The sequence below is a fragment of the Phodopus roborovskii genome, unplaced genomic scaffold (assembly GCF_943737965.1).
Source record: "Phodopus roborovskii unplaced genomic scaffold, PHOROB, whole genome shotgun sequence".
Lineage (NCBI taxonomy): Eukaryota > Metazoa > Chordata > Mammalia > Rodentia > Cricetidae > Phodopus > Phodopus roborovskii.
This window is the reverse complement of record NW_026126524.1, coordinates 172,387-192,955: the sequence shown is the minus strand read 5'-3', so window position 1 is coordinate 192,955 and position 20,569 is coordinate 172,387. Positions and strand designations below refer to the sequence as shown.

Sequence of the window (20,569 nt, the reverse complement as noted above, 5' to 3'; positions counted from 1 at the left end):
ACTGAAGCCTCTGACTGAACTCTCCCTCATATCTACAATAAAACCTTGTTCCTCAACCATACCTTAGAGCAACCATGTCCTCATTTTCATTTAGGATGCTGTATTTTCTCTTGCTATGATAATACACCATGGCCAAGGTATCTATGTAAGCATTAATTCTGGCTTAGTTTCAGAGGGATAAAAGTTTACTATAGCAGGAAGGCATAGCAGTAAGAAGCAGACATGGTCTTTGGAGCAGGAAACAGAGATCACAATCTTCAACCAAACACACAAAGCAGAGAGAGAGTGAGCTAGAAGTAGGGTGAGGCCATAAATTCTCAAAACCCTGACTCCAGTGTAGTCTCTTCGGAAACCGAGTCTCAAAATTAAAAAGCAGTACTACGTTATATATACATTATGTACATTCTAATATACAAGGACAAGGAATATGTATTACCTTCCAAAGGGGAGGGATGGGAGTATAGCGGGAAAATCCTGGACCAGAGTAAGACTGAAACTCAGGAGGGAAAACAATAAATCCTATAGCACAGCCTCCCACTCACTTTGCTGCCTGCAACATACATCTCTCTTTTGGAGACGGTTTCAATCCCTGCTCACAACTCTCCTTGGCAGATGCCTCATGGCTGAACATTTCCAACGTCTTGAGGGTCTTATTGAAACCCAGCTTAGATGTCACAACTTCATGCAATGGCCTCTCACAGCCCTTTTAAGGCCTTCATACATGAACTCTGCATCCCAACACTGCCTGACCTCAGCTGGAAATAAAGCTGCTGTAAACATCTGTGCATATACCTTTTGTGGACCTCCATTTCTGTTAGGTGTAGGCCTGGGAGTATGATGGCCAGAACATATGTTAGATTCAGGCTCAGTTCTTCATGAATCTGTGAAACATTTCCAAAATTATATACTGAGCTAGCACATGTGACAATCAGTTTGCTGTACTTCTTGTTGTGATGGAACTTTATATTGTGATCTATCTCGCCACCTTACCAAGAACACACAAGTCATAGTGGACACAGAAGTGCCCATATAGTTGTTTTTGTCTTACAAATAGGGAAGTTCTATTTCTTCCCTTCAATCTGGATTGCTCACTTTTTGTTTGTTTGTTTAGATAAGGCCTTACTATGTAGTCCTCAAATTCATACTCTTTTTGCCCTAGCAAGAGATCACAGGTGTACACTGAATAAAGGCAACAGATGAAGGACAAAACAGAAGTTAAGACTGAACATAAAAGTATCTAGTTCCTTAATTATAGGGGAAAGTAGTAGGCTGATTATTATCTTTTCTTTACAAAGCAGCCTTGCAGACTACAGCCAGGATTTCTGCATCTTCTTAGAATCCCCCATGACAGCGTCCCTTACCAGCAGGAAGTAGTTTGGAAAGAATGACGCCCAAATTCCCAAATATTGTCTATAAATGTTTGTTTTCATTTAAATGGACTTGGTTATATAAAATAAAAAAATAATCTTTTCTTTACATTTTTATTTACTTTGATAGCTACCTTTTGCTAAGCCAAAGAAATTCCTTTCTGTCCCTCCATTCTGAGAGTCAAGAAGGTATGCTGTCTTATATTTTTCTGTGTCCTTGTGGCCATTACCTTGACTTTCCTGAAGTGGTTGGTTTTTGCAGCTGTAAAAAAAGAAGCCTTTCCTGATTATGACATAATGTCCTTTCTTACATTTGGGAGCATGTGTTTTCATTTTTGTTTGTGGTTTGTGTGTGCACAAATGGTGTGTGTGTGTGTGTGTGTGTGTGTGTGTGTGTGTTTTAATCAAAACTTCCAGTTTTTTTTGTTTGTTTGTTTGGTTGGTTTTTGGTTTTTGGTTTTTTGAGACATGGTTTCTCTGTGGTTTTGGAAGCTGTCCTGGATAGCTCTTGTAGACCAGGCTGGTCTCAAACTCTGAGATCTGCATTCCTCTGCCTCTGCCTCCGGAGTGCTGCGTCACCACTGCCCATGAAACTTCCAGTTATTTAATACACATTAACTGTTAAAGTTACCTTTAATTTTTTTTCTTGAGTTAGTTTTGGTAGTTTCTGTCTTCCAAGGAAGCTGTCCATTTTGTCTGAGTTGTCAAACCACTGACATAAAATGATTTTTATTCTCTATTATTCTTGTAATTGCTCCTTGCAGGGCTGTTTGTGTATGTTAACTTTTGTCCTTGTTAACTTGTTTTTGACCTGAGTTAACTTTTTCTTTGTCAACTTTACTGTCATTTCCAATGAATTATGTTCTGGTTTCTCTACTTTCTCCACAGCTTTTCTGTTGTGATTCTGTAACTTCTGGGCTGTGGCATTACCATCCCTCCCTTCTGCTTCCTTGGGTTCCATTGCTCTGTCCGTGTTCCTTGTTCCTTTCTGTGTTCCTTGTTCCTTTAGACATAAGTTGAGCTCATTCATTTGAAAGTCTTTTATTTTTTTTAGTAATTTATTTAACTTCATTTTATGAACATCAGTGTAAAGGTATCAGATCCCTTAGAACTCGAGTTATAGACAGTTGTGAGCTGCCATGAGGGTGCTGAGAATTGAACCCGGGTCCTCTGGAAGAGCAGCCAGGGCTCTTGAACCTCGGAGCCATCTCTTTAGTCCCCTTGAAAGTCTTTTAAAATCAGTATTGTTATAAATTTTCCTATAGTATCCCCCTACCCTTTCACTCATGCATACTGGGCAAGTGCTCTATCATTGAGTGACACTCATCCCTGTTGTTGATTTCTGCAGTAATTCCATTGGGATCAGAGAACATGCTTTGTATTACTTGAAACCTTTTAAATATATTGAGACTTGTGCTCTGACCCCAAATGGTAAACATTAATTATGTTAAATAAATTGACATTGTTGTTGGTATCTTATCTTTCTAAGGAGCATCCCCACAAGTTATCTTTGGGGAATGCTGAAGTCTCTCAGTGTCACTGCATAGATTTGCCCATTTCTCTGCTTAGTTCCATTAGCTTTTTGCTTCAGAGATGTTTACCTGTTTTTCATTCCTTCTTCCTTCTTTGGAGTGATTTCCCCCCTTTCTCCTGTATTGTTTCATTATGTGAAATCCTTTGATGCTTTGGAGAATTTATACTAAACTTACTTTTTTATATGGGGTTTTTCTATATTGCCCAGGCCCCAGTCTGAACTCGTAGGCTCAAGGCATTCTTTTGCTTTAGTCACTGGAGTGGCTATGACTACAGAGAATGGTGTCATCAAGCTCTGCTTCTATTAAGTGATTTTAGCCTGTTGCAATCTAGCTTCAAGTAGTACCATATTACCTCATATGCGGAAAGAATTATGACATTATATTTCCATTTTTCTTTTCAGAGTTTGTACTATCGTGATTATGTATTTTAAATGTTCATGTAAGTGGGGTGTGGTGATGGTGTGTACCTTTAATCCCAGTACTTGGGAGGCAGAGGCAGGCTGGCAGGCAGGCAAATCTCTGATTCTAAGGCCAGCCTGGTTTCTTTGGTGAGTTCTAGGCCAGTCAGAACTACAGATCAAGAACTCATCTCAAAAACAAAACCATTTTTTTTAAATGTAAGCTCTTAAATGCATTACTATTTCTTACCTTAAACAGTTGTCTTTTCTATTCTTTTTGAATATATATACCTCAGGCTAGCCTCAAACTTATGATCCTCCTACTTCAGCCTTTAGAATGTTAGAATTACAAAAATATGCTACTATACCTACCTTTAAATAGTTATATTTTAAAGAGAATTAAATAGGACAAGCATTACTTATATTTATTTACTCATATAGTACTACTGTGATCTTCATCTCTCCTAAAGAAGACACACACCTCTTGTCTTCATCTGTACCCTTTAGTACTTCTTTAGAACAGAATTGCTGGTCACAAATTCTTTCAACTTCATATTCTTTTTTTTTTTTTCTCCCCCGAGACAAGGTTTCTCTGTATTGTTTTGGAGCCTGTCCTGGAACTCGCTCTGTAGACTAGGCTAGCCTCTAACAGCTTCATATTCTTAATTTAGCCTTCTCTGTCTCCCTCTGTTTTTTTTTTTTTTTTTTTTTTTTTTTTTTTTTACAAGACAGGGTTTCTCTGTGGCTTTGGAGGCTGTCCTGGAAATAGCTCTTATAGACCAGGCTGGTCTTGAACTCACAGAAATCTACTTGCCTCTGCCTCCTGAGTGCTGGGATTAAAGGTGTGTGCCAACACCGCCCAGCTTAGTCTTTTCTTTTAAAGGCATTTTTTTTTCTGGCATTAAATGCACTTTTTGTCTTTGTTGTTTGAGGCTGCTTTTACATACTCTGCTTTTCACAGCTAGTTTTACAACTGTGCTGTGCTTTTTATCATGTCCTCTGAATTTATGTATGTTGAACCCTCTGCAACCCTGGGTATGTCATTCATCACCTTTGGAAAATTTTTTGTCATTAATTTTTTTATTAATTTTAATTTATGTGTATGGGTGTTTTGCTTGCATATATGTATGTGCACTACATGTATGCTTAGTGCCAAGAAGGCCAGAAGAGGGCCTTAGAAGCCCTGGGACTGGAGCTACAGATGGTGGTGAGTCACTATGTGGGTGCTGGGAACTGAGTTCTCTGGAAGAGCAGACATTCTTTCAAACTGCTGAGCCATCTCTCCAGCCCTTTTAGCTATTTTCCTTAAAGGTATTCTCTCCTTCTCTCTCTCTCTCTCTCTCTCTCTCTCTCTCTCTCTCTCTCTCTCTCGTCTTTCCTTTTCTCTTTTAGAGATTCCAATTTTATTTGCACCTCCCACAGGAATTTATTGATGTGCACTAATGCTTCTCCCACTCTACCTAGCCATCTTCCTCTGCTTTTTTTTCTTTTTTCTTTTTGTACAGTTCTATTGCATTCAAGTCCAATAACCCTTGCTTTTGCAAATATCCATCATCTTACTTCTGGGCACTTGATTTCATATCGAGAAATTGGATTTGCAGCTGCAAGTTCCCCCCCCCATTGTTGTATGCAACATCTCAATCTTCCCTGTAGCACCCCTCCCATCTTAAACACACACACACACACACACACACACACACACACACACACACACTGGAGTCCATGCTGGCCTAGAACTCATGCTCCTTCCTCAGTCTCCTGTGATTATATAACTGACTATTCTTGGCTTCTTATAGCATCTAAAATACAGAAATGGTCACAGAATGTACTGTTTCTACATCTAACTCTGCTACCTGTTGTTTCTGGTCAATTTTGAGTGACTGCTCACCTTCCGCATCTACATTTCTTGTCATGTTTTTATGGAATATCTGGTATTATGCTGAACATTTTTATCTCTGCACATGCTTCTGGGGATGTGGCTGGGTTAGTTGGAAACTGGGAGATCCTCTAGGTCTTGTTTTCACAAATCAGGATGGGGCTAACTTGGTCTGAATGATTCTCTCCCACTTCAACTGAGGCAAGCTACTGTCACTTGAGCTTTGAGGTCCGACTTGGGCTATAGACATTGTATCTGATTAACCCCTAGTGATTCCTATTCTCTTGGTATTTCCCTCCCTTGTCCTCTCTGGAGGCCTTCTGTGCTGGGTGGTGTTCTCTCAATTCTCTATAACTGTGGATTTTGTTTTCTTGCCTTTTACCTGCATCTCATCTGGGTTCCTCCTGAGGGTGATAAGGATACTTGTTGGCCACCATCTTCCAAAAGGTGCTGTCTTCCTTTGCTGCCATGTCTCATGCCTTCAGTGACTTTCACACATGCCACTGCTAATTGGTTCAGGTGAGAGTGTAAGTCTGATCCTTACTACATCTCAGTTCTGTGTAGATCTTTTTGGGGCATGTGTACTTTGTAGCCTTTGTAGCTAATAAGAGGTCCTCCTCACAGTAGACTTTACTGTCTACCTTGTTCAGCCACATTTCTAGGCCATCACCGAGTCTGGTCTTACCAGGGCTGGGAGAATGAGGATCACAGAGAATACTCAAATCGGTGATGTTACAGAGAGTGGGATTGCCTACTGGACACGGAATAATCAACCGCCTAGGTTTCACTTTTAAAGCGGCAGGGCTTGCATTCAGTATACTTAGGTTTCGGGTTCCAAACGCAGTGAAGTGAGGCGAGGTGAGCCAGGCTCCAGAGCTGCACTGCGGTTTCCGGACCACAGGGATAGGCACCAGGGTAGGCTCCAGCAGGACGCGGCGGGGAGGGGTTGGTTAAGTTCCCTTGGGAGCTGCTGGACCCGTTACATCCGCCAGGGGGCAGCGTGTTCTTGTGCCGGACAGGGGTAAGTGTGGGTAACCAGGAACAGGTGCCGAGGGGCAGTCTCCTAAGCAGGGGACAGTGTGGATGAAAGGGGACTCGGGCTGGAGGGGATTAGGGCCCAGGGGCCAGGAAGCAGGAGGGAGTTTCCCTTTCCTGGCACACCTGCTCTGACACCTATGTCTTCGAACAAGCCTCGCTCACCTGTGGTCTCTGCACCTTCCTGTAACTCCTCCCTACTGCTCATTTTTCCTGCTCTTTGGTCTTACCTCCTACTTCATAGCAACCTTGACACACACCTGCCCTTGGCGGCAACACACCTGTTGGAGCTCTTTATGCTTCAATGTCATCTCACAAAACTCTGTGGAGCCAGGGCTTACTCAGACTTGCCAGGACCACTCTACCCATCTGTTTCGAATGCCAGCCCAAGTCCTCCGGTAGCCCAAAAATGTTCTTTGGGCTCTTCTGAGAGAGAGATTTGGAGGTGAGATGACTGCTAGATGGGTCCCTGGACCTTCAAGCAGGAAGCAGGGGAGGCACAGGAGGCATGGTAGGCTCGCCTCCCCTTGCCCACCAGGCCCAGAAACAGAATTTGGAGCTAGGGACACTAAAGGACTCCCCAGTTTCATTTTTCTATGAATGGCTTCCTGGAAGAGGGAGGCCTTAGCTCAAAGAAGAGAGGCTATTTGGATTAGGGTCCTTGAGAGCAGAGCATAGGAGTGGCCTTTTGGTAGCTCCCAGGATTCTAAGGCCTCAGAATTTATTATTGAATGACCCATGTGTAAGGAGTACGGTTTTTCCACCCGCCGCCGCTGGTCTTGTCCCGCCGCCGCGCCAGCCCCAATTAACACACAGAGACTCTGTATTTGATATAATCCTGTTGGACATCTCTCATCACCCATGTTTTGTTGAATTTTGGTGATGGTGAATGAGAGGCGGCAGAAAGCTGTGGGTGGCTGGTGGGTCACTCAAGACAGAGAATGCAGGGAAAGGGTCACAGAGCTGCTGCTGGAGGGAGCTGGTGAGGCCTGGGAACTAGATGGTTTGTTTTACCCCATGTGATCATGAGTAACTTACCAGTCTTTTTCAGACTGACGGGTGCAGGGAGACAGCAAGACACCTGTTAACAGCAAAAACAAAAGGGTGCGCTGACTTATCCACATCCTATGATTACTATCACAAAGCAGGTGAGGTGCAGAGAAGTCATAGGACCGTCTCTATTCTAAGGTCACTAGGTAAATCGAGTCTCTTTGGACTCCAGCAGTGGAGCCCAGCTGCCCTTTCTACTGACAAAAGCTCCAAGGATGGAAGCCAAGTAGTGTTTTGTGCAGTAGCTCTAGGAATCTGCGGAACTCAAGAGTACAGCCTGGCTGGTGAGGGTATCGAGGGGGCTCTGCCGCCATCAGCTTGTCTCGAGGCTAGAGGGGCCGCGCGTTCTCAGAGCACACGGGACCGGTCAGGAGAATTGGGCGCGCGCTCCGGGAAGCGGCTGGTCTGAAGGGTGGAAGCCCTGAGAAGGTTAAGCTGCGAGCCTGGCTGGCACGAGCGCGGATTGGAGCAAAGTTTCGGGGAGGGGCGGGGCACGGGGAGGACTGGGGCTCACAGATTGGCCGGAAGTTTTGCGGGGCGGAGCTCACGACTGCTCCGCGCTCGCTCCGGGAGAGTTGACAAAGCCCGGCAGGGAAGGACGCCTCGCGGCGCGGCGCTCCGGGCCCCTCGCCCCTCGCCCCGCCGCCCCTCGCCCCGGTCCGCGCCTAGCCCCGCCGTTTATCTGCGTGGACAGCGCACCCCGCGCCCCAGCCCGGCCCCCGCCGCTAGCGCCCAGGTAGCGCCGCCCCGCCCAGGCCGGGCCCGGGGGCGCGGGGGGCGGGATGCGGCGCCCGGGGCAGCGATGACCGTAACGCGCTACTCGCCGGCCCGGCCCTAACCCTGCTGCCTGTGGCGCACCCGCGCGCTGATCCTTGTCTAGGTGAGCTGGAGTGTACGTCCGCGACCCCCCGGAAGGAGGGCTGGAGTGGATCGGAGTGGCTGGAGGGGAGCGAAGGGCAGGGCCGCGATCTCTTTGCGGGGTGGGGGTCGGGCTCTCGCTGTAGCAGCTCCTGTGGGGCCCGCGGCCCTGCCCCCGCCCCGCCCCTGCTCGCGTCCCACGTGCCCCCCCCCCCAGCGCAAATTTGTCTGCTAATGGCGCAGGCGATTATCTGCGGGGCCGCTCGGTGTTGTGTGTCCCGCGGGCAGGGCCGGAGTTACAAGCGCCAGGAATCCAGACGGTGTTTGGAGAGGGGCCGGCGGGGGCGGCTGGTAATTAGTGTAAACCCTTTGTCTGCCTTTGATACGCTCAGCGTCTACGCGCCTCGCTTCCTTTGCCTGGAGCTCAGCGCGGAGGGGGGCTGGACCCCGGCTCCGCGGCTACGACCTGCCTGGGTCTTGTTGGCCTGAGTCCTGAGCGTCGTCCTGTCCAGCTCCCAGTGACCGCGCCCCTACTCCAGGTTCTACCAGCGAGATGACGCGGAGCCCAGCGCTGCTGCTGCTGCTGCCTTTGCTACTGGGGGCCTTCCCGTCGGCTGAGGCGGCGCGAGGTGAGTCCTGGCGCCCAGTCTGGCGCTCTGGCCTCAGCAGCACCGCTCCTATCCCGCCAGCCCTGAACCCTGCCACAGTGCCCGCCTGGCACACCCCTCCCCTCCTTGTCTGCCCCATTGCAGCGGGCCCCCACCCCTGATCCTTAACCCTAAGTATTGCCTGCCTCACATGCCTCTAGCTCACACTGGTATCCCCAAGCTCACCCTCCTTGGCTGACACCTCACCTAAAGGGCTCCAACATCACTTAACTTGTTGGCCAAGTGTGATCTTGCCTAGGTCTCCTCCAGGATACTCTCATAATCTTGCATACACATACTTTCAGGTGCATATCTAGGTGGAGGACAAGTGGCCATCCCATAGATTGCTGAGAGTAAACTCTTTGGCCACAGAATGCCAGATTGGGTCCCAGGGAACCTGCAGAGACTCACACAGTGGCTAGCTGAATATGTTGGTGACATCTTGGTGATTGGAGCTCACCCTGATCCAACCCTAAGCTGACCCAGCTCTGGACCCTTGGCTTGTTTATCTATTACAGGTGGCATAGTGGGGAGTCCCCAGAACACCGGACATCACTACCCAGTAAGGGTTGGTCTTTGAAGAAAACACATGAAGATATTAGACCTCAGGGCCTCACACCACTTTGTTGCAGCATGTATCACACTACAGCTTTCATACAGCCTTACCCATCTTATGTCCCATGGAGAGCTCTGTCCTAGATCCAGCCCTGGCAAAGGGCATCCATAACTGATGAGGGATACATGCCCATGGATTTTTGCCCACCGTGGTTCCAGTGTCATGGGACATGGTGCTGGCTTCCCCTATGGTTAAGTAGGACTCATGGCCAGGCGGGCCCTTTGGGTGTGTGTTGACCATTCAGGGTTGTCCTTTCTCTGTCCACCAGTCCTCTGAGGCTTTGAATCTCCTCCCCTGCTCCCCCCGCCACTAGTGCGGGCGCACTGAGCCCAGCCTGGCCTTATATGGCCACGTTTGGTATTGGACCGCGGGCGGCGGCCCAGGTGGGCCTTATGCCACTATAACAACCCCCCTTCTGCTTGGGGACTGGCTGGCCGGAGGGTGTGGGCTGTCCAGGCACAGTTGGGCTGGACAATGTCCTGGGCATGAAGGCACTTGGGCCATGCTGAGTGAGTCGTCTCTTCACCACCCTACGGGTGGTCCAGTCCTTGATTGCTTTTTTATCTGGATAACCCCCCATCCCTGCACCTGCCTCCTCTTTGGCTGTTTAGCCAGGGAGACTCTGAAGGCCTCTGCATTGCCATGATCCCTGGCTGGGCCTTCATGCTGATTCATGGGTGGCAGTGGGCAAGCAGCACCCTACCTTTTTGCTGATGGCCCTAGAGGGTTCACCACTTCTGCCTTGTCTCCCTTGATGACAGCCGTTGGACTCTTCCTTGTATCTGGCCCTGGCTGTGCTAGTGAAGGCCTCTGGGAAGAGCTGCCTTCCAAGGGCAAGGACCCTGTGGTTGGGGTGGAAGAATGGTGTTTCCTGAATTATGCTGACTTCTTCCTTCAGGCACAATTTGGACTGGAGGGGCAAAGTTATTCTAAATGCATTTATTTTCCAGTGGTTCTTCTGTGAGTAGGCCCAATTTCTATCTTAAGTTGGGCCAGAGAACTTGCATGTAGTGTTTGGGCTGTTTTGAAAGTCATTTCCCTGGGGTATCACAGTTATTGGAATCCGTACATTTCTAGATTCGGATCATATTTTAAAAGTTCCCCTTTGCCCAAAGTTTCACAACGTTGGTCAGTTTGCCTTAAGATATTTCCCTCCCAAACTTGAAGAAAGATAGTTTTTGGTCTACTCTGTTGTATTTCTCAAAGCGAGAATATAAGTTTCAGAACAGAATACCATTCTCAAAGATAAGCCTGCAAGTGTAGGTAGGGCTTTCTGAGAAATGCCACCTCTGAGCTTTTATAAGGATGGTTCCAGGATTAGTCTCTGAGTAGCCAGCACAGGTTTTACTCCTGCCTTTTGTGCCCAGCCTTTGTGTTCAGAGTGAGCTGGACTTTATTAGCAGCTAGGGTGCCTGCCATGGCTCTCCAGTGCAGCATAGTCTCAGCAATCTGCCTATAGCACTGTGTTATAGAGAAGAGGATATGTGATGCTGTGGGAGATGATGGCTGGCTATTGGTGTAGAGCTGACCCTGGCTTTTAACCAGGCTGTAGGAGGCCTCTTGTCTTCACAGGCTGTGGCGATCAGAGTGTGGCTGGAGTGAGGTAGATGTTTGGGAGCCAGGCCTGGCCCCTGTGAGGCAGGGATGTGGGCCAGCCTCCCATTCACATCTGGGGCCCTATTCCTGGAAGGGAAAATAAATCACTGTCCCCCCTGGGGGGTGGGGAGGGAGCTGTGAACAAAGTCTCCTTTGGGTAAGCCTGGAAACACCGACCACAGGCTCCTTTATCCTTTGTGCAGGATCAATGGGCTGCTGGGCTCTCAGAGTTGCTTTTCATTCAGCCCGCCCTGTACTATGGCCCTTACTAGGGAAATGTTGGTTTTTCCCCAGCTGAGGCCTCTAGTCTCTGGCTTTCCTGGCCTTGGCTCAGTCTTTGCTGGTAGTCCTTGGGGGGTGGGGGGAAGGCAGTTGGCTGTGGCCCAACAGCCCTGCTCCCCCTACTGGTCACCTGCTCTCTGTATAGTCCGGCCTGATGCTTGGCCCATGGTGGCCTCTTCTCTCTCATTTTGTCTTAATGCATAGGTGTTAAGGTGTGTCTAGTTCATGTTCCTGTACTTCATTGATATTCTCCTCTGCCTGCTACCTGCTCTTCTGACCAGTACTCCTGCCTACATCACAAGGAAGAAGAGATCAGGGGGTTCCTGGGACTGGGGTAGAGGGGGTTAGAATCTCAGGCTGAGGTGCAGACAGAGTAGGCTCATGGGGGGGTGGTGGGCCTGGTAGGAGAGGTAGACAGAAGCATCATGCCATTGGACAGCTGTTAAAAGCAATAGTTTCCCACTGAGCAGGAAGTACAATCCCTTTTTCTACCAGAAGTTTATTTCCTGAGAGATTTGTACAGGCTGCCAAGGGCCTGGAGAGCTAGTTGGTGGTGCATCCAGCAGTGGGTGGGAAGAGAGCCATCTGCTGTTCTGGCTCAGGTGTGAGGCTGGGCAGCAGGGGAAGATTCCAGCCTTTGATAACAGTCCAGGGTGCCCCTCAGAGAACTTGGGTTTCTTGTCCAGGGCCAGTAGACCAGAGCCTTCTTGCAGCCCCTATATTCCTCGCAGCCTACTTTTTAGCTTCTGGTGGTAGCAGTGTGATATGGGCTAAGGCTCTGTACCACACATTGCCACAGGCATCTGGGCTCCCTTGGGAGCCTTCACACCCTCAACTCTGTCCCTAAGAAATCTCTGTGTCAGCAGTGCTGTGGGCTTTTGAATGGATTTGTTTAGATTATTTGGTTTTGGCTGTCCCAACATTCCTTCAGTCTTTGTAGGGGCTAGGTGGCATGTTGCCTTAACACTTGACCTCTGCCTCAGGAGCTTCGGGCCCAGGAAATAGACTCATTGACAGTTTTTGAGGTATCGGGTTTCCAGGGTCAGAGTCAGGCCTGGTTTAGGGACAGAAGCCCTCTGGTTGCCCTAACTTGAAGTTAGACTATTGCCCAACAAACTAGTGTTTGTGAGAAGAGGGTCAGGGGCTGGATGTCCAGGTGAGTCCCTCTCAGTGGATCCCGAAGCAGTTACCTCCTATGGATGGTATGTATGTGGCTACTATAGGTGGTGGCCTTAACTGATGATACTCATGCTACTATATGTGGTCTTGGTCTTGGTGGGTCAGTGAGTGGCTAGCAGCTAGCTAGCTAGCTAGCTCACTGATGTGGCAGTTGAGCTATCCTGGAGGTACAGACCTAGGGGACTAGGCTGTATCTCCATAGAACCCTTTCCCCCACATCCTGCTGGCTTGCCTAATTGCCACTGCTGGACAATTAGGCAAGCTAACTCTACTAACGAGTTTGTTGGGGCATGATGTCTTTTTGGGGTGCATAGATGGCCTGGTTTCTAGGATCGCCAACTGCCTGTGTCCTGCCAATCTGGCTGTAGAGACTATAGCCCCTGGGTGCCTTCAGTTTGTTGCCAAGCCTTAGTCCTCTCATAGCACTGAGCCTGTGTTATTGATCACTGTGTGCATGCATGCGTGTGTGACCATGCAGATATATACCTTCAAGGATCTTGGACAAGACAGAGCCTGGCCCTGAACACCTAATGGGAAGTTGGGCTTTGTGACTGTCAACTGTGCTCTTTCTCTTGAGGGGCATCTGCTATTTTCTGGGCTTTGGCCTCCTAGTGTGTGCTGGCCCTGAAGGACTGTCTCTGGATTTCTCACCTGTCCCTGTCCTGAGGTTCCAGCTGTGAGTATTGTGGGGTATATGTTCTCACAGCCCAGGGCCAGGGCAGCGCCTTGATGGGGGTGTGTCATACCAGTCATAGAAAGCTCTTTACCTGGTTGGCCCATTGTAACTGAAAAGGTGCCTTGCGACCCCACTTGGGTTGGTTCTTACTGTAATCCATCCAGGGTCTTGGAGCAAGATGTCTAGAGGGCCAGGTGAGCCTATTCCATCCCTCTGAGGTTGAAGCTCATACTATTCTCTGAGGCCCCTACTCAACCACTTTGTATCTCCAGGAGGAGATTAGCTGAGCTAGCTGATCCAACGCCATAGCTAAGCTCACTGCCTGGCCAGAGATTTCCTTTTAGGCCGGAAATTCCTAGGGCCATACAGGGCTCACTAGGTTCTCACACGTCACACTCTTACTTTGTCCAGGGTCACTTGCTAGCTGGTGCCTAGACTAGCCCTTTGAGGAGGGGAGTTCAGGTTAGCAGGCCTGGAACCCCAGCTTTTAGCTGTGTCTGTTCTTCTTTGCAGGTCCCTAGCCTTGCATCTGGACCTGACACTTCAGGCTAAGAGACTGTGTGTCTTTCAGAAGGTCCTCATGCTGTAACATCTTAGATGTTTAGTTTTACCTGTCTGGGTTTGTGTGGGTTTTTCAGAGGTATGGACATTGATGCCCTGGCTGTAGAAGTTGTAGAGAGACCAAAAGCTGGTGTAACTTCCTCCTTGGCCTGGGGCCTTCAGGTTGTGAACAGATCCCACACCCCGATGTTTGGTCTCCATGGTATCTATCAGAGGAGCAAGGACAAATCCACCTTCAATTTACCTGTGTTTATCTGCCTCCAACCATCAGGATCTAGTCTGTGTTGATCTGTCTCAGATCCTTTGGATTCCTAAAGGAGCCAGCCTGGGTGGGATGGTCAGATAAGTCTTGATGGAAGTTCAGTTACGGGCATTGGGCCCCAGCCTCTGCCCAGAACTGACTCCCATGTAGCTATCCTAAGGCAGAGTGGGGAGAACTGGTGACCCCATTGCCCTTGAGTTTCAACTCCTTAGCTTCCTTACTGGCTGAGTAGGGTGGATGGCTGTTCAGGTAGAACAAAGGGGGCTGTGTTTCCTGAGTTAAATATAGATCCAACGTAGCCATATCATTGCCCAAATTCCCAGAATTCTAGGGGCTGGGCTTTCTCCTGAAAGCAGTGTCCTTATGTGGATTTCTGTAAAAAGCTTGGGGGCCTAACCCCACAGTAGGGTACAGTGGAACACAGGTGGGGGCAGGGCTAGCAGGGTACTGTTTGTTTTAGGATAAGGCTGGCTTCTCCGGCTGGTCTGTCGCCAGCCTCCCACAGTACTATGTGCAGGCAGGCTCCAAGGGCCATGTTTCCGGCCATCTGGTGATCACTTAAGCCCTGTCCCTCAGCAGTGGTCATGGCAGGGTTCCTGCCTCTGGGTACCCCCTCTTTTAGGCTTTGCTTCCTCTGTCTGAGGCCAGGAGGGGGTTATGTTTCCTTCAGGCACAGTTGGGCTAGTTTTCTCTGGAGATCTTCCTACGTGGTGTAGGGTGATAGATTAGTCTGGTCATTGGACATTCCCCAGGTATGCCCCCAAACACCTACATGCAACTTAATATATATGTATATTCTTGGAGACCCCAGATACCAGGTTGGTTGGGACCATGAGGCCAGGCAGGCCTTTGGCCAGTTTCTTATTGATCCTGAAGTATGGGAGGCACTGTGAATGGTGGGATTTCAGGCAGTGACAGGTGGTGGGCAAAGTTTGCTTGGAAATGGGGTTGGGACCTATGAAGGTATAGGGAAGGGCTCTCAGGAGGCCCATGTGCTAAGGGCCCAGCAGCCTCTAACCCTGTAAACTGGATGCAAGAAGAATCTTGAGATTCTTGAGGTGGTCTATGGACAGAACAGATTATGGGAGAGGTGGGCCCTCTTCTCATCTCTGCTCTTTGCCTTTCCAGAGGGAACCATGAAGGAAGATGAGGAAGAGCGCTGATGTTGAGATCTCAGTTGGTAGCAGCTTCAGGCCCAGGACAGGGATGAGGGGAACTGAGTGGAAGGGGGAATGGGGCTTGGAGAAGAGGGCCTCAGAAAAATGGGCAAGTGTTTGTGCCATGTGGATATAAGTGATTCACTGCCCCATTGAGCAGTCCATGAACTCAGATACAGAGCACATAAGCACATAACATATCATATATGTCATAATCATGTATGACAACCAGTTCATACATGGGTGCACACATATCTGTCCCTCACTGATGGGCATATATGGCAGTGAGTGTTGGCAGATGTACACCTGGCTATTTATCCTAGGTGGTTGCTTCTGCTGACTCATTTCCATCTGAAACAGGTGTAAGGTGGTTCTCCCTGGCACAATGTGAAGCAGGAACCTAAGATATCATATGAGACTAAGTGTGCGCAGAAAAAGGGAGTAGCCAAAAGACTGTTCTGATAATCTGTTCCTGTGGTCCCCTTCTTTTTGACCAGGGAACCTGTAGTCCTCTCTCTGTTTTCTTGGTTTGAAAATTTAAAAGTATTATTGACTTAGACTGGCCTGTCCATCAGCCTGCTATGGTGTTGCACTAGCAAGGTGCTTGGTACTGACACATGGAATGTGTTGTACATGGACTACTGTGGTTGGGAAGTAGGATTTATGTTTGGGGCCTCCTCTGCCATACCAAACATTTCATTAGTGGAGTCCAGGTGGGTTCCAGCACCCGTGTCAAGCCTTTGCCCCCTTCATATGTTTTCCCCAACCAAGCCCTCTAACTCCTGCAGGACCTCCAAGGATGGCAGACAAGGTTGTCCCACGGCAGGTGGCCCGCCTGGGTCGCACTGTTCGGCTACAGTGCCCGGTGGAGGGGGACCCACCACCGTTGACCATGTGGACCAAAGATGGCCGCACAATCCACAGTGGCTGGAGCCGCTTCCGTGTGCTGCCCCAGGGGCTGAAGGTGAAGGACGTGGAGGCTGAGGACGCGGGTGTTTATGTGTGCAAGGCCACCAACGGCTTTGGCAGCCTCAGTGTCAACTACACTCTCATCATTATGGGTCAGTTGGTGCTCAAGTCAGAGGTTATGGTGGGGCAGAATTTGGCTTGGCACAAGGTGTACAGCAGACACACCTGGATTCTTCTACCCTGTTTCTCCAGGCTGCACCAAATCCTCCTAGACATAGACAGGATCTAGGCGGTCTTCCCTATCTGTATTCAGAGCCTGGGCCCTGAGCTCCCTGCTATCAGGCCAGCCTTAGGCCTTTCCTTCCAGGTGACAGAAATGGATAGGGTGTGGGGAGGGGGAGCTTAGGCAGTGGTTCCACTAAAGAGCTGCTGGGTGGGGTAGGGTGGAGTGGGCTGAGGACTTGGCCCGGCAAGCCTTGGCAGCCATGACTTTGAGGCTCAGATTTCAGAGTTCAGAGGGACCGCAAGAAGTGAATGGCCTCTGTTCTCTTCTGTGTCTGGCGCCTAGTTGGTAGGGAATGGGCAGGTGTCTTTGGTCACACACCCTTCATACACTAGTAGCAGGCATGGCCCACCTTCTTTGCTGGGCTCCCTAGTATGGGGCCCTGGGCCAGGATGACTCTCTTTGCAGTGGAGGTTTAAGGTAGTGGCCTGAGACAGCCTGGTCCTTGGTCCCACGCTGGGTGGAAGAGGTGGCTGTCATAGGGCAGCAAGGGGGGACATTCCTTATCACACCCCACCCCCCCATCACTGCCAAGTATAGGCCCCAAGGCCTTCTCAGGGTTTGGAACGGGAATATTGCGGCTGTCTAACCTCCCTACCCCCATCCTTTCAAAGAGGATGATGACCAGGCGGTATGTAAGCCGTGTCTCTGCACCAAGCACTCGGCCCCTTGATGTGGGCTAGGGTTACTGCAGCTGCTGACTGGGCCTGGCCCCCTCCTCCCAGGCCCTGCAGACCCCCCGGAGCCAGGGTGGGGGGTGGCTCTCCAGTCCCACCATGCCTGTCAGGGTCACCTGCACCCAGGGAGGGGCTGGCAGACAGCCATTGCCCAGCTGTCCCTGAATCCTGACATGTGGGTGTGTCTATGGCCTTTGGTTGGGTTCTAGGGCTGTCTTAGCCAGGCCGTACTGGGTACTGGTGAGGGACTCCCCTGTACCCCTCACCTGGCTTCCCTATGACATATTTTTCTACAGATGATGTCAATCCAGGGAAGGAGAGCCCTGGGCCAGCTGGCTCTTCTGGGGGCCAGGAGGACCCAGCCAGCCAACAGTGGGGTATGTATGGGGTAGGGAGACTGTGTGCTTGAAATAGGGCAGTGACCAACCCCCTGGCATCCCCACATACCCTTTCCCACTGACCTTGATGCTACTTTGCCCCACAGCACGGCCTCGCTTCACACAGCCCTCCAAGATGAGGCGCCGAGTGATTGCACGGCCTGTAGGTAGCTCTGTGCGGCTCAAGTGTGTGGCCAGCGGGCACCCACGGCCAGATATCATGTGGATGAAGGATGACCAGACCTTGACACACCCAGAGGCCAATGAGCACAGGAAGAAGAAGTGGACGCTGAGCTTGAAGAACCTGAGGCCTGAAGACAGTGGCAAGTACACATGCCGTGTATCCAACCGGGCAGGTGCCATAAATGCCACCTACAAAGTGGATGTAATCCGTGAGTGTCAGGTCTGGGGTAGGATAAGAGCCTATGGTGCCTAGAACTCTGCTGATATGTTTATTTGTCCCTGCCATAGAGCGGACCCGCTCCAAGCCTGTGCTCACAGGGACACACCCTGTGAACACAACAGTGGACTTCGGTGGAACAACATCCTTCCAGTGCAAGGTTCGCAGTGATGTGAAGCCTGTGATCCAGTGGCTAAAGCGGGTAGAGTACGGCTCTGAGGGACGCCACAACTCCACTATTGATGTGGGTGGCCAGAAGTTTGTGGTGTTGCCCACCGGTGATGTGTGGTCACGGCCTGATGGCTCCTACCTCAACAAGCTGCTTATCTCTCGGGCCCGCCAGGATGATGCTGGCATGTACATCTGCCTGGGTGCAAACACCATGGGCTACAGTTTTCGTAGTGCCTTCCTCACTGTATTACCAGGTGTGTGTGGGCTGCTCACCCCATGCTCCCTATTATTAGTCTGGGCTGTCCTGGGGTTTCCAGTGTCCAACTGGCAGTGGGGGCTTCCTATCCTTTCCCCTCCCTGTGTGTCATCTTTGCCTCATAGGGAGCCCAGGGGTGCTATCCATGTAGTTCACACTTGGGCTAGTTGTTTAGTTAGTGTAATGACCTTTCCTTCTCTACTCCTCTCCTTGATCTCTCTTGCAGACCCTAAACCTCCAGGGCCTCATGTGGCTCCTTCATCTTCAACCACAAGCCTGCCATGGCCTGTGGTGATTGGTATCCCGGCTGGTGCTGTCTTTATCCTGGGCACTGTGCTGCTCTGGCTTTGTCAGGCCAAGAAGAAGCCATGTGCCCCTGCATCTGCACTTCCTGTGCCTGGGAATCGTCCCCCAGGGACATCCCGAGACCGAGGTGGGGACAAAGACTTGTCCTCATTAACTGTGGGCCTGTGTGAGGAGCATGGATCCACCATGGCCCCCCAGCATATCCTAGCCTCTGGCTCGACTGCTGGCACCAAGCTGTATCCTAAGCTGTATACAGATGTGCACACACACACACACACACACACATGCACACATACCCTCTCATGTGGAGGGCAAGTTTCACCAGCACCACCATGTCCACTATCAGTGCTAAATGCAGCAAATCTCCAAGCATTGTGCCCTGAGGTAGGCATATGGGGGCCAAGGCAACAGGTTGGGAGGATTGAAAGCAATGGAGGAAGAGTATCCTAGGGCCCTGTGGTAGGCACTCACATATTTGGCCATATAGATGTATGTACTGCCAGGTGAACATTCACTCATCCAAACCCACAAACAAACATTTAGAAATGCAAATGTGTGCTCATGTGCACATGCAACCTGAGAAGCCTTCAGGAGGATTTGTCGTGTGACTTTGCAGTGACATGTAGTGATGGCTAGTTGAAGGAATCTCCCTCAAGTCTTTCTTAGTGGTCATGGCCACTCCCCTACACATGCCCACCTGTGTTCCTGCCTGGCCTTGGTGGCTACATTTGTCTCTGTGTATGCTGGGTGTCCAGGAGTCTAGCAGCATCCTGGATGGGGTGAGCAATGGGACCATGCCTGGAGGTGTGAGCCATCCTCCCCTTGCTAGAGAGAAAGGCCTCAATATTTATATTTAAGAAGTAAAATAATATTAATAATGATGTAAGAAGGGCCTGGACACAGGAACTCTGGCCTGCCCTGAGGCCTAAGACCTGCCTGGCCTTGTTACATTGGGTATCCTCACTGTCCATGGTTGCCTGGCCTCTGTAATTTTATATAGAGTTTGGGCTGAAGCCTCATATATTTAATTTATTTTGTTAAACAAAAAAAAAAAAAAAAAAAAAAAAAAAAAGCCTCCTTTTTCTCATTCTGGCGTTTGTACCTGGGGTTGGACTGTGTGTTTTTGCAAGTGAGCACACACATGTGCTCACTTTTGTGTGTACTTATATTTACTGGTATGCATGTGTGCATACATATGTTAGCTTGCATGTATATGCATGCTGATGCTGTGCCTGTGTGTCTTCCCCCTAGGGAAGCTCCTGCCTTGCCTTTCATAGGCCTCAGGTTTTGTCTTTTGTGGGACCTTGAATTTCTGAGCCTCATGGTGTAGGTGTACCAGGAGTGGCTGCAGCAGGTGGTATGAAGTGTGTTTGCACCATTCTGGGGCCTGTTCAGAGTGGTGCTCTACACATCTGGCTGAATGCTAGCACCTCTGTTCTGTGTATGCCTCTGCCCTTAGCAGTGAACCTACTTTTCATTGTTCCATTTTTTTTTGTAGCCTTAGCAGGGAAGCTGGTAATAGCTGGGATAGGATCAGGGTTAGGTCACAGTAACCTCTGCTCTTGGGACTCCAGCTGAGCACCCTCCCAGGTGATATGTATGGCAGTTCTTTTGTTGTTTGTTTTTTGAGACAAGAGTTTCTTTTCTATAAAAGCTTTGGCTGTCGTGGAACTCGCTTCAGTTGTGGTTTGAGGTTGGCCTTGAACTCACAAAGATCTGTCTGCCTCTGCCTCTGGAGTACTGGACATCTCCAGCTCAGCTCTGGCAAGACCTCATGTGGATGCAATTGGCTCATCCCTGTAGAGGTGCTTGCTGTTCACCCCATTCTGTGCCCCAGTTGCTTAACATTTTCAAATAGGAAATCATTGCCTTGCCCACGTGTCCAGGGTTCTGCTGTGTCACACAGATAGGAATAAATGACCTCTGTGCCTCTGAGGGCAGCCCTACAGTGTTCAACATATGGTGCTTTAGATCTTGACTGTACTGCTAGAAGGCACCTATATCCATCTATATGGCCACCTCTTCCTAGGTCCTGTATTACCCAGACTCTTCCTACTGCCCAGGCTTAGAGGGAATGGATGTATGTTGAGTGTGG

At 49.6% G+C, this 20,569-nt stretch overlaps 1 protein-coding gene across 3 annotated transcripts; it reads left to right on the top strand.

The window, feature by feature from the left end:
- The first annotated feature begins 7,918 nt into the window (after positions 1-7,918).
- On the top strand, positions 7,919-19,522 carry Fgfrl1 (fibroblast growth factor receptor like 1). 3 transcript variants are annotated; one of them, XM_051198035.1, is made up of 7 exons: positions 7,919-8,141; positions 8,659-8,748; positions 15,884-16,156; positions 17,261-17,341; positions 17,449-17,733; positions 17,813-18,166; positions 18,395-19,522. In XM_051198035.1, the coding sequence occupies exons 2-7, from the start codon at positions 8,673-8,675 to the stop codon at positions 18,922-18,924; spliced, it is 1,599 nt and encodes a 532-aa protein (XP_051053992.1). In that variant the 5' UTR covers positions 7,919-8,141; positions 8,659-8,672; the 3' UTR covers positions 18,925-19,522. The 3 variants fall into 3 exon arrangements, with proteins under 3 accessions (XP_051053992.1, XP_051053994.1, XP_051053993.1); XM_051198036.1 differs by lacking the exon at positions 7,919-8,141 and adding an exon at positions 8,365-8,470; XM_051198037.1 differs by lacking the exons at positions 7,919-8,141; positions 15,884-16,156 and having other exon boundaries at positions 8,359-8,748.
- The last annotated feature ends 1,047 nt before the right edge of the window (positions 19,523-20,569 follow it).